The 13,612-nt window shown below is 48.7% G+C and overlaps 1 protein-coding gene across 1 annotated transcript in view; it reads right to left on the reverse strand.

The window, feature by feature from the left end:
- Positions 1-819: 819 nt before the first annotated feature.
- Positions 820-13,612, reverse strand: part of LOC144694838 (cytoplasmic polyadenylation element-binding protein 2-like) — a 34,440-nt gene continuing 21,647 nt past the window's right edge. The window contains exons 5-8 of the mRNA XM_078565465.1: positions 11,481-11,599; positions 7,274-7,388; positions 3,943-4,124; positions 820-1,254 (exon numbers count right to left, since the gene is read on the reverse strand). Of these exons, the coding sequence (XP_078421591.1) occupies positions 1,027-1,254; positions 3,943-4,124; positions 7,274-7,388; positions 11,481-11,599 (644 nt within the window). The 3' untranslated portion in view covers positions 820-1,026. The remainder of the gene's footprint in view (positions 1,255-3,942; positions 4,125-7,273; positions 7,389-11,480; positions 11,600-13,612) is intronic.

Consider the following 13,612-nt stretch of genomic DNA (forward strand, 5'->3'; position numbering starts at 1 on the left):
TGAACACTGGCACTTAGGCACACCTGCAGTCACCAACACCAGAAACTTGGGGGGGGCGGGGGGGAAGTCATAGTCAATCCCAAATCCTTAGATTGGAGTGGTCAAAGTGAGAGTAACTCACTCAGCACAGACCCGGGGTGTTGTGCATGCACGTGGGGGATTGCTGACCCATTGATGCCTTCAGCTGCCAGGAACCCGGCTGTGACCGGGCACCCAAAAAAAAAGACAGGCCATTCTTTCCCATCTCAGGCCCTCTGGACCTGCTCTGCAACTATCGGGTCTTAATCAGGTGGACGAGAACTGCCCTCCACGGAGTGACGTTCGTGTGGAGGGAAGGGGTTTGGGGGGGGCGGGGGGGGTGTGAAGTGCGCACTTGGCAAGCGGATACTGGCCTGGGCTCCCGCTGAAGGAACTGCCCCTACAAGTACGAGACAACAAAGCTTCCAGATCAGCAACCCCCCTCCACTCCCACGGAGGAGGGAAAGGTCTAACCCTAGCCCTTCTCGTCCGCCCCATCTTGACAACAACGCCCATGAGCACTGACTGCGCTTTCCCGGCACACCCTACCGACACCTTTCCACACCACTTAACACATGCACTCTGCCACTGGCAAACACTCCAGCCCGTCACTGCTCAGTCCCACATGCCGCTGGCTGCATTATCAGTGTACCCAGATTCACCCTGCTTGGTGCATATAAACAATTAAATTGCTCACCCCCTGACCAAAAAGAAAAGAGAAAAAAAATTCATGGGTGGAGAACTGCAAAAAAAAAAAAAACACTTATTACACCTTCATTTATACATCTGCACTAACAAGATGGGTGAACAGGCAAAGCCAGATTTATTTATTTATTTTTTTAAACAAAGATATATTGGGTCGGTAATTCTGTGCACAAACACTTCTAGATAAAGGAACTGCAGGTTAACAAATAGCCACTAAATATCGATTCGTGGGTCCCACAGCTTCGCCTCACCATCCCCCCAAAAAAATAGGAAAAAAAAAAAAGGACAGGGGACAAGCTGTGTTCAGCTCCAGCGGAAGGGTAGCTGTCTCAGCCTCTCCCCGCCCTCCTTCACCAGCGGCTTGTGGTACTCGCGTCCAGCCTGGGAATGGATGCTCGTCCAGCAGTAGTCGCAGTAGTACTGCAGGCACGTGATGTTGGCGCAGAAGAACGGGGCGAACTTGCCGTTGCAGTGGGCGCCCTGACATTCATCGCACAGCTGGTCCACCAGGACGTAGGGCTTCACCTCCACCTGGCCAACGAGAGAAAGCACAGGGACTCAGCAAAACGTCTCCTCCTCCGTCGTTCCCCCCCACCATCTCCGAACCATCTAGTCCTTGGCGGATTTATTGATTTTTTTTTTAAAAGCCCAGGCGGCCATCCCTAAGTCCCCCTCAGGATGAGGCGGTGAGCTGCCTTCCGGAATAAGGATGAGCTGGGTACCCCAGAGGGAGTTCAGCATCAGCCACACTCCCTAGGGTCACGTATCGGCCAGACAGGGCGAGGAAGGCAGATTTCGTTCCCCCAGGCGAACCAGTTGGGTTTTTTAACGACATTTCACGGTCACCGTCACCGATTCTAGCTTTTAATTCTGAATTTATTCCATTTGAACTCCACCCCCCCCTTCTCTCCCCGCTCGCTGTGGCAGGATGTGAACTCATGTCTCCACGACACGAGTCCAGGCCTCTGGATTACTAATCCAGTCGGGTAACCGCTTCGCCAGCCTACTCTTAAACCTGCCCCCCGCCCCCCCACCCCTCAACAAATCTCCACTTAAGTGCCCATCTGACCCTCTTTATGTCACGGCCTGCTTTATGTTTTTATCCCCAGTTCACTCTGCGCTGCTCCGAGATCAACGACTGGGGGCGATGCTCCTCTCAAAGGGCGGAGTGAACTCGCGGCTCTCCGGAGGGGGGCGGGGGGAGCAAGAGGAGGGGGCCGGGAGTTATCAGAACATCCAGATCTCGCACACAAATTACCGGCCGGATGAAAGTGACCCTAGTTACTGGAAACAAGTGAGAGTTTGTTTCCATCGATACGGGGGGGAGAAATTTGTACCACAAATCATGTTCCTTTCCTCGGCTTTCCTTCTGCTTTTGACATTATGTTGCCCCCCCCCCCACAAAAACAAACTTGGGTCCGGGGGGGGGGTCTCAATCACCCATTGCTGCAAGTGAACAATTAATTCTCCAAGATGCACAGATTTTCACCGAGGCTTCATCTATAGGTAGCCACCAGGGGGCAGGCTGCACCAGCCATGAACGGAGAGCTGCCAGGAGTTTGTGTAGCTGTGCTCACTCCGTCCAACATCTCTTAGACATAAATAACTACTTGTCTTAATATAGCACCTTATCTAGACTCAAAGTTTCAGCGAGCTTCAATGTTAACGCACTACAGTGCAGTGCAGTAGTGCAAGTAAACAACAGCCTTTACGATCACGGTATCTCACCAACAAGGGTAAACATTGTCTGATTTACGTGTTTTTATTTAACATTGGCCCAGGGATTTGATGATAACTCGAACTGCCCGTTCTTCAAAACTGCAGCCGTGTCATCTTCCCCCTTCCAGCAGAGCTTTTCCCTTGGCTTTAGCATCTTGCTCCTGGCTCCTATTTCCTGCGACAATGCACGTTACAAGACTGCAACTCTGCTCTCCGCTGCCCTCTGGTGGCAGCCCGGCCACCCCTCTCCACCCAATCCCTGCTGCTCAGGATTCTGCACCACGCTCGAAACTCACGACACCCTTTCTCCCCGCGTTTGGAAACGAGGGAGCCCCGGGCAACAGAGGCAAGCCGATGCCAGGCGGAGGGCTGCGGTGAAGCGACCGGGAGGACTGTGGTGCCAACCGGGGGGTCGCGTCAATAGCTGCAACTATTTCACACCTCACCCAACGAAAATCCGATGGCCTGCTCTGCAAGTTGACCCACTTGTGGGAGCCAACGAGGAATCTCACAGGACTGAAGGAGGCCGTTTGGCCCATTGTGCCTGTGCCATCTCTTTGGAAGAGCTATCCCATTAACCCCACTCACCCGCTCTTGCCCCGCGGGCGGCCCTGTGATATATTTTTCTTTCCCTCTTTTAGGTTTATCCCTCTGCACGGTGCTGCTCAACTTGCTTCTACTGTCCTTCCAATCGGTGCATTCCAGATCACGGCTCTCCGAAATTCTCATCCCCGCTTCTCAGCCCTTTTGCCCATCAGATTAAACATGCATCTGGTTACTGACCCCACCCACCCCAACCGGGGAACCAGTTCCCTCCCTATTTTTTTTCCCTCTCGAACTGTAGGCCACGGGAGGTCCCATCTGCCCTTTCAGGTGAACGTAAAAGACGCACGATTTCCAACAAGAACGTTGTCTGCGGCCAATATTTATCCCTCAACCGACAGGCTTTAAACAGAGATGATCCGATCATATTGCTGTTTGCGGGAGCTTGCTGTGCTGCCCGCTGAATGGACAATAGGGACAGAGGAAACAGGAGTAGGCCATTTGGCCCATCGAGTCTGCTCCGCTATTGGAACAGGTCAAGGCTGATCGTCTACCTCTCCCCATGTCCCTCGACATCATCCGTATCCAGAAATCTTATTGATTTCTGCTTTGAACATGCTCAATAACTGAGCTTCCAAAGAAAATTCCAAAGATTCACCACCCTCTGAGTGAAGAGATTCCTCCTCATCTCAGTGAGTCTTACACGGCCTGCCCCTTATCCTGGGAGCTGTGCTCATTCTGCCCAACATCTCTGGCTGCTGCTTTTCATAAATCACAACTGTGAGCTCACTCCACAAGTACATAACTGGCTGTAAACACTTGGGACATCCTGAAAAGGTGTTATAATTAAGGTAAGTTTTCTCTTTCACGGTTTTGAATGCCTGTATTAAATTTCCTCTCCACCTTCTTCTGTTCTAAGGAGAAAAGTCCCGAGCTGGATGCACGAGGGGCTCTTACCCGTTTGTCGATGTCCCGATGCTGTAGCTGGATGAAGCGAGCGCTGATGGCCGCGATATAGCTCTGTTGATTGGCGAACGCCACCCTGCCCGCTCCTTTGGGGTATTTCAGCTCAGGGTCAGTGTCAATGCCAGCATAGCAAACTCCTCCGTACAGCTGGTCCATGATCATGGCGAGCTCCACTGCAACAGCAAACTCACAACTTAGCAAACTCTGCATCATCTCCACCACCACCCTCCCCCACCCCACCACCTCCCCTCCCCCCAAAACCCCAAACCACATCCCATTCATTGCATGGGAGCCCAGAACAAAAAACATAATGCACAGAGAATGAGACTTGGGCACTGGCTTCACACGTTGCTCCATAAAGTATGTCTGTTTCATACCTTCACGCAAACTTTCTTCCACTTTTGGTGAATAGTCGGAAAGACCAGCAGGCTCATTATCAACCTGTTTGAACCACATCATGAACGCTCCCTCCATGGCTAACCTGGGGTGTGACGTGGACACAGGGGCTTCTGGCTCAGAGGCAGGGGCACGATCCACTGAGCCACAAGACCTCATGGGCCAAAACCTGGATCATGGACAGTTCAGACCCGCCCAATTACTCACACAGTGAGTTCCTTCCTTCTGACCAGGATCACGGGATAATGGAAGGGGGGTAGGGGATCAATTCTTAACCCAAAGCAGCATGGATAGCAGCAATTCGCCAAGATTGCTGTCTCGCTGCCTATCTTGCTCCCCTACCTCCAATCTCCTCCCATGACCAATCCCGTTTAGCAAGACCACGCGAACACCTCGAACTTGCACCAACATGATGACTGGGGCATGCTCTGCCCTTCCTTCACGGTCACTAGGGCAGCATCCCCTCCCCTGCACCATGGCAGGAGCTGACCAAGAGTGAACAGCTGGGACGGGGTGGCCGTGTCCAATGACTGCGAGCTTCCAGTTCAGAGGTCGCAGGGGCAAAGGTCGAGGCAGCGACGTGATCCAGGCCTGCCTCGGGATTTCTACAGAAGCCTCCAGAAGCTTTGATTACGGAAGCGGCTCTACCATACTATTTGTGTGGACACACTACGGAGCATCAGGGTTTGGTCTGTTGTCACCATTTAAGGTTCGTGCTTTGTGTTGATGGATTTGCATCGTGGTGAGGAATCAGGAACTGGCTGGAGCTATTCCTTTTCCAAGATGTTTCAGGATTTAATAAGTTACACAACACGTATAGCAATAGAAACAGGCCAGTGCGTCCTAATGGTCTCCTCTTGTGTTTATGCTCCACATGAGCCTCCTCTCAGCCAAGGGTATGGAGCCCTATCAATGGGCAGAATAATATGGGTTTGTGGGGGGGGAGAGGGGGGGCACACAGTGTGGGCTGGCTCAGAGCCGACACGATCCATGTTGACCTGCCTTGCAGCCACGAAGTGCTGCAGGGCAGATTAACGAGAGCCGACTGGGACTTCCGCCCCCCTCGTGGGGCGATTGGCCGGGAGTTCCATTCATCCCAGCAGCACCAGGGACCGTGTCAGTGCCAGCTGCTGGGTCCTGCAGGCGAAGAAGCAGGCCAAGGCCCGTGGGATCCCCTCAGGCAGGTAAGTCTGCCGTCTTGGGCCGGGAGGGTTCGAGTAGGTTAGGGGAAGGGGTGGGGGGGCAGGTTGGAAGAAAGGGGGAGATTCAACCTTCGGGGTGGGTCACCCTGGGACCGGCAAAGGGCAGCCGCTGAAGAGCAAGCACCCCCCTGCTTTAAACATAAAAGTCGGGGGGGGGGGAATCAGGCTGCCCACTCCCATCCGGCCGGCCACACCAAACCTTTTATGGTGTGGGCAGTGTATTATCGGGGTCAACTGGCTTGAGAGCAAGCCTAAGTGACCTTTGATTATTTATTTAAATAAGGTGGATGGACTGTTGATTTCGGCACCCTCCCCCTCCCCCCAGTGTATTTTGGAGGTGAGCTCGGGGGGGTGAGTGGTAAGGCGGGTGGGCAGCGTCCTATTTTATGTGCCCCTTGCCCCCGCACCACGTAGGAAACATGCCCGCCAAGGGCACGTAAAATTCAGCCCTATAGACATATCTATTTCTCCCTGCCTCATGTTTTAGCTAATTCCCCCTTAAACGCAACTATGCCATTCACCACATTTGGTAGCGAGTTTCACTTTCTCACCATTCTGTGGACAAAGGGGCTTCTCCTCAATTCCCTGACTGGATTTCTTTGCGATTGTCATATTTATTACCCCTGGTTCTGGTCTCAGCTGCAGCTGGAAGCCGCCTTGCTACGTCCACACTAACAAACCCTCCTATAAACTTCAGAACCTCTGACAGGTCGCCCTTAGGCCTTCTCTTTTTGGGAGAAATCAGTCCCAGCCTATGCCATCTTTCCTGATGGGGGATAACCTCTCAGTTCTGGCCTCATCCTTGTAAGTTTGGTTTGTATCTTCTCTGGCTGCTTTATAACCATTTTTTAAAATAATATGCACACCAGAACCGTGCATTGTGCTCCCAACGCAGTCTCACCAAGATTCTGTCCAAGTTTGACATAAATTCTCTGCTTCTCAGTTCTATCACTCAAGAATTAAACCACAACATATCAGTTCGCAATTTAGCTGATGGTGTAGTTTGTTTCCCATTGGCGTTGCAGGATGTGCTGTTTTGTGCCTGTTGACTCAACCGTGTCAATACGGTGTGAAAGGAAATAGCCAAGGTGGTCTTGAGGTAGGAAATGCGACATTGGGCTCAAGACAACTTAGTGACATGCTGATTGGTAAGTGAACACGTGGTGTTTTGTCAGCACTACCTCATTTATGGTTGGCGTGCAGAAGATTCTTGTTCACAGTAACACTTGTCATGCCATAGTGAATGGCGTAGGACAGTGTGTGCAACTAGAGACCTATAAAGGCCTGGAGCCTCCCTTTACCATTTGTAGAAAAAGACAAGAACAGAAAGTTCAGTTAAAGCTAAGGCTCAACCCAGAGAAGAGGAAAAAAAGCATCATTGTCGGTGTTTATTCCCTTTTACAACGACTGCTGAGGGACACTGAGCAGTTCAAAGATGTGATCAAACACAATTAGGATGTTCAAATTGCAAAACCAGGTTTGGTGTCAGATTCAAATTCACTTAGTTTACCAAACCCTGTATTCATTTGCCACTCTTCAACCCACCCAACTCTTCTGCGTCTTGCCCACCCTTAAGACTTAAGCCTCTCATGGTGTTTGACCAAGTCTTCAGCTGGACATTCAGCAGAAGCCAGTGGGAATGACCCTGTCCTTTGGAGCTAACCGCGACTTTGCACAGTCTTGCAAGGGTCCCTCTTAAGTAAAAGAAGCAATCGATAACTTACCAGCTTTCAGTGGTCTCGGGACCCCTCCCACAAACACAGTCTTCCTGGGATCTAGAGGTTGCGAGCCATCCAATACAAAGTCACTGTCACTCAGACTCCAGGGTCTGATCTGCACCTGAAGCCAGAAAGGGAAGCAAAACCGATAAACTAACGCACCACCTGCAGTAAATTTACCATGGTAACTCAGAAGATTCCAGGTTCGCTTCCTGCTCTGCACTGTTCCCCGCCCAACCACAGCGGTCCACGGTTCAAGCGGGACACCGATCCACCAACGGGATTTTAACCCCTTCCTATTGCCAGAGCAAGTAAAATCTAATCCCTGCTTGGGTGGGGTGGGGGGAGGGGGGCAGATGGGATGCTACAAATGAGCCCAGCACACGTGGGCAGGAGTGGAGTGGACAGTCGAGCAGGGGGATGGGGAATGGGGGCAGGCTGGAAGGACGGCAAGGCAGAGCGAGGGAAGGTGGGAAAGGTGTAAAATCGATCAATCGGCAAGGTCTGTGTTCTCTAGAGAGTTTCGAAGAATGAGAGGGTGATCATGTTGAAACCTACGAAATACTTCAAGGGACAGACAGGGTAGATGCAGGTAAGATGTTTTCCCTAGTTGGGGAATCTAGGATGAGGGGGACAAAATTTCAAAATAAGGGGGAAGCCACTTAGGACTGGGATGAGGAGAAATGTTTTGACTCAGAGGGTTGTAAATCTTTGGAATTCTCTCCTCCAGGGGGCTGTGGAAGCTCAGTCACTGAGTATGTAAAACATAGATTGACAGATTTCTAAATACCAATGGCATAAAGGGGGATGGGAAAAGGCATTGAAGTGGATGATCAGCCCTGATCATATTGAATGGCAGAGCAAGCTCAATGGGCTGAATGGCCTACTCCTGTTCCTATGTTCCAGTGTTCCTAAGGTCAGCTCATCACTCTCTCCTGGTCTAAGTTTCCCAGTCATGTTCAACGTTCATTGGGCGTGAATAGGAAAAACAGCTGTTTAGCAGAGCGTTAATGGAAGGAGGGGAAGGGGAAAATAGCTAAATACTGAGAGTTCCTGGCAACACACACCTTTGAACTCTCTTTGCTTGATAAAAGCCATGTGGCTTTTAGTGTAAGGGTCTGGCATGTAAAGGGTTAACATGGGACTGAATATAGTACTGCCCACATAGTAATGTAAAAGAACACTTGACCCACATCTAAGGTGTAGTGTCCGACAAAGCCATGTGTAGAAGTAAGCATGGAGACAGCTCCTAGCTTTACTGTACCAATGTATATAGTTTCTAGTCATTAATAAATACTTCATGTTGAACTACCAAAGACTACAAATACCTTAAAGCCTATGCCCGACACCTTACAACATGGTTAATGGTTGCTAACATTCAGAGATTCACTTCCAATAACATCCAAGTCTGTCTTCCGTTGTAGACCCTCTGGGGTTTACACTTAACGGTGTTGCCCCAACTCAAGGACAAAAACTATAACATACCTATAAAAAGGAAAGTTGCCAGATAGCGACCTATTTACCCACATCACATCTAGGTTGGCTTCCAATCTGTTTTTCTCAACAACTTGTATTTATATTGCACCTTTAACATGGTAAAACATCCCAGTGTGCTTCAAAGCAACATGGTCAAATCGAATTTGACCCTGAGCCACATCAAGAGGACAGGTGGCCAAAAACTTGGTTGGAGGTAAGTTTCAAAGGAGCAATTAAAAAGAGCAGAGGGATGCAAAGAAGCACAGCCGCTGAGGGAGGGAACTCCAGAGCTTTAGGTCCAAGCATCTGAAGGCATAGCCATCAATGGTGGAGCCATGAAAATTGGAGGCAGAACAAGGGGCCAGATTTAGAGGAGTGCAGAGATCTTGGAGGGTCGCGGAAGATTATAGAGCTAGGAAGGGTGAACTATGGAGAGATTTGAAAATAAGGTCGAGAATTTTAAAAATCATGTGTTTCCAGATCAGAATTCAATGATGGGTGAACTGGACTTGCCTTGGCATGAGTTAGGATTTTTGGATGCGCTGATGCATTTATGGGGTGTGCAACATGGCCAAATTAACTGTTGGAATAGTGAACTGCGGAGCAAAGAAAGATGTGGATGAGGGTTTCAGCAACAGATGGGCTGAGTCAAGGCCAGAGATTGACCACGTTGCGGAAGTGGATGTAGGCAGTCTTGGTGTTGGGAGTGGATAATGGGTCGATAGCTCGTCTTTGGATCAAATAGGAGACCAGATTTTGAACAGTCTGGTTCAATCTCAGTCAGTGACCACGGGCAAGGATGGAGTCGGTGGCCAGTGATGGAGCATTTGACGGGAACCAAGCTCAGTGGTTTCAGTCTTCGCAATATTTAGCTGGGGGGAAATTTCTACTTAAGATCCTTAAACCGACACAACTTCAGATTTTGGTGTTCCCTGTGCTTCAGTTGGTAACACACGCGTCTCCAACTCAGAAGGTTGTGGGTTCAAGTCCGACTCAAGGATTTCAGCACCCAAATCTGCACTGACACTCCAGTGCAATATCAGGAAGTACTGCACTGTCAGAGGTGGTGTTTTCTAGATGAGACATTAAATCGAGGCCCCGTCTACCTTCTCAGGTGCACGTAAAATATTTTACGGCACTATTTTGAAGAAGAGCAGAGGAGCTATCTCCAGTGTCCTGGCCAATATTTTGCCCTCAATCACCATCACTGAAAACAGATTATCTGATCATTATCATTTTGTTGTTTGGGGGGAGCTTGCTGTGTGCAAAATTGCTGCTGCATTTCCAACATGACAACGAAAGCTACACTTCAGAAGTACTTAATTGCCTGTAAAGTATGTTGGGACTGTCCTGTGGCTGTGGAAGGTCCTGTAATGAGTGCAAGACTTTCTTTTTTTCTCCTTTCTTTTTATCAGTGAATTTGCCCTCAATTTCTTCATCCAGATCACTGTTGCAAACAAACACCAACCAACACCAACCTCAGTTTCTGCCACAACCTCTGTTGCCCAGCTAGTGACTCTAACCCTTTCTCTGGTCACTATCTGGAGGTTGAACCAGACCATTTGTGACCTTGGAATCCTATTCGGCCCCGAAATGAGCTCTCGAGCCCCATATCCGCTCCAACACCAGACTGTACTCGTACGAATAAGCACCTTCTGCCTCCAAGATTGTAACCTGCTCAGTGGGTGAAGCTGACCTAATTGGAGGATTGCATATCATCAAGGAACCAGAGGTTCCTTAGAACAGAACTTAACCAAAACAGCCACAGAAGAACTGAACCGGCAGGTTGCGATTGGCAAACTCCAAGTTTATTTGTTTAAGGTAACAGTTGAATCAAGTTACAGAAAAGAGGCTCCCAAGTCACATATCATACGCTTCATGCACCCATTGAGCCTTAGAAGTGGGATGGAATGAAATGTCAGACATCTCAAAACCAACTGATAGGTTCTTCTTACAAACAAAGAAATAGAAACAGGGGTAGGCCATTCTGCCCCTCGAGCCTACTCTGCTATTCAGTAAGATCATGGCTGATCTGACTGTGCCCTGGACTTCAGTTTCCCGCCTGTCCCCCATAACCCTCGACTCCCGTCCGTCAAATATCCGTGTAACTCAGTCATACACGTATTGAGTGACGCAGCCTTCACTGCTCTTTGTGGAAGAGAATTCCAAAGACTAATGCCCTCATTCTACTCTACCTTCATCTCTACCTTAAATGGGAGACCCCTCCACCTCCACTTTTTTTTCAACCTAAACTTTAAGTGGATACAATTTAAAAATACAACCAGAGTCTGTTCTGGGCTGAGGAATCCAGTGCTGACTGATTGGACAACAGTGCCTGTATGGGTCCTACTTAGCATGAGTTGGGTTCCCAATCCAAAACGAAGTAGACATTGGGCCAAAGCAGAAACTAACATTCACCTAATTCAACAAACTCACAGGATGACTGGTGTGATAATCGGAAAAGTCCATCACTGATGTAATACCAAGCACCTTCTGCACATTGATGGGGCAGTGCAGAGGGGCCTTCACACTGTGCCTAACCTGTGCTGTACTTGAACTGCAAGTTACTGCAGAGTACTATATCTGAAATGGAAATTATTCTAATCCCCAGCAGTAACATCTCCCTTTGAGGTTGAAATTAATTTCCATAAGCGGGTGACAATTGGAACATTATGCACAGCTCACAACTCTTGAGGCACAGGGCACATCACAAAGGGTTAGCAACTCTTGTGCTCACCGGTTTCTCCTTGACTGTGCGGCTAGAGACGCACAAATAGAGTTTACCGTCATCTTGAAAGCAGGCGTCAATCAGTACCTGAACTGAACACTCCTCCTGAAAGAGCAAGAAGGCATAACCTGCAAAACAAGAGACTCTCAGTCAATGGAAAAATAATTGTAACTGAACTCATTCTCATAGATGGTCCAAACCTGTCAGCTTTCAAATCGCTTTCCTCCCCTTGCCTGACAGAGATTGCCAGAACAGTGCCCAATGAACGGGTTAAAAGCAAAATACTGCGGACGCTGGAAATCTGAAACAATAACAAAAATAGCTGGAAAAACTCAGCAGGTCTGACAGCAACTGCGGAGAGGAGCACAGTTAACATTTCAAGTCTGTATGACTCTGTTGAAAAGTCATACGGACTCGAAACGTTAACTGTGTTCCTCTCCACAGATGCTGTCCGACCTGCTGAGTTTTTCCAGCTATTTTTGTTTTTGGCCCAACAAATGGGCTCTGGTGTGAGGTAGGACATAGCCAGTCGAGGTTTGGATGACCTCATGTTTACGAAGGGTAGAATGTTGGAGGCCTGGCCGGGAGAGCGTTGGCATAGTCAAGTCTATAAGTAACAATGGCATGGATGAGGGATTCAGTAACAAGTTATATATATATATATATATAGAACCTGGAACATTCAGAAACATTCCGAGGCACTTCACGGGAGATTTATACAACAAAATTTGACCATGAGATACCTAAAGAGATATTAGGGTAGATGATCAAAAGCTTGATCAAGAGGTAGATTTTAAGGGGCATCTTAAAGGAGGAAAGAGATACAGAGAAGTTTAGCAAGGGAACTTAAGAGCTTGGGGTCTAGTCAGCTAAAGGCACGGCCGCCAATGGTGGAGAGATTAAAATCAGAATGCTAAAGAGACCAGACTCGGAAGCCCAGATATCTCTAACTATTTAAAGCGCTGAAGGAGATTACAGAAACAGGGAGGAGCGAGGCCATGAAGGGACTTGAAAAGAAGGATGCGAACTTCAAAATCAAGGCATTGCTTAAACAGGAGCCAATGTTAGGTCAATGAGCACAGTTTCAATAGGGGAACAGGACTTGGTACAAGTTCGGACATAGACAGCAGAGTGTTGGATGAGCCTAACCTTTTGGAAGCAGAATGTGGGAGGCTGACCCGGAGTGCACTGGGATAGCAAGTCAAGAGGTAACAAAGGGATAGAGATGAGGGTTTCAGCTGCAGATGAACTGGAAAGCTGAGCAATGTTAAGAAGGTGAAAATAGGTGGTCTTAGTGATGGTGTAAATATGAGGTCGGAAGCTCATCTCAGGGTCATATATGACACCAAGGTTGTTGACAATCTGGTTCAGTCTCAGACAGTTGCGAGGGAGAGGGGTGCAGTTGGTGGCTGGGGGATGGTGGGTTTGTGGTGGAGACTGAAGGAAATAGCTTCGGTCTTGCTGCTATTTAGTTGGGAGGAAATTTCTGCTCATCCAGGACAAGATGTCAGACAAGCAGAGTGACAAATCGGAGGGTATGGAGAGGTCGGGAGAAGTGATGGTGACCATACATGTGGAACCTAGCATGTGATTTCAACATGGGGCAGCATGCAGATAAAGTAACGGGAGGAGGCCAAGGATAGATCCCAGAGGAACACCAGAGGGAGCGATACAGGAGTTGAAAGGTAAGCTGCTGCAAGTGATAATCTGCCGACAATTAGAGAATTAAAAACAGAGCAATAAAGATGTTTTAAAATGCTAGATTCATTAGAGTATGGAGAGAAACTATTACCTTTTGTGGGGAATCCAGAACACGAGTCACAATCATATTTTTTTTTCTTTTACAAAGGGTAGTGCAAGTATGACTCCTCTGCCCCAAAAATACTATGGATGTCATGTGGATCAATTGAAATTTTCAAGATACAAATTGATCAGATTTTTGTTGAGTAAGGGCATCAAGGGATATTGGAACTTCATCAGGTAAACAAAGCGCAGGTACAGATTAGCCACGATCTCACTGAATTGTAGAGTAGGCTTCAGGCCGACTCCAGTTCCGAGTAGAGACACCTGGACAGAGATGACCGTAGCTGACTTTTGCACAACTTAGTCCAAGATGCTCAGAACACTTTTACTCCCCAGCG

The sequence above is a fragment of the Cetorhinus maximus genome, chromosome 20 (genome assembly GCF_964194155.1).
Source record: "Cetorhinus maximus chromosome 20, sCetMax3.hap1.1, whole genome shotgun sequence".
NCBI lineage: Eukaryota > Metazoa > Chordata > Chondrichthyes > Lamniformes > Cetorhinidae > Cetorhinus > Cetorhinus maximus.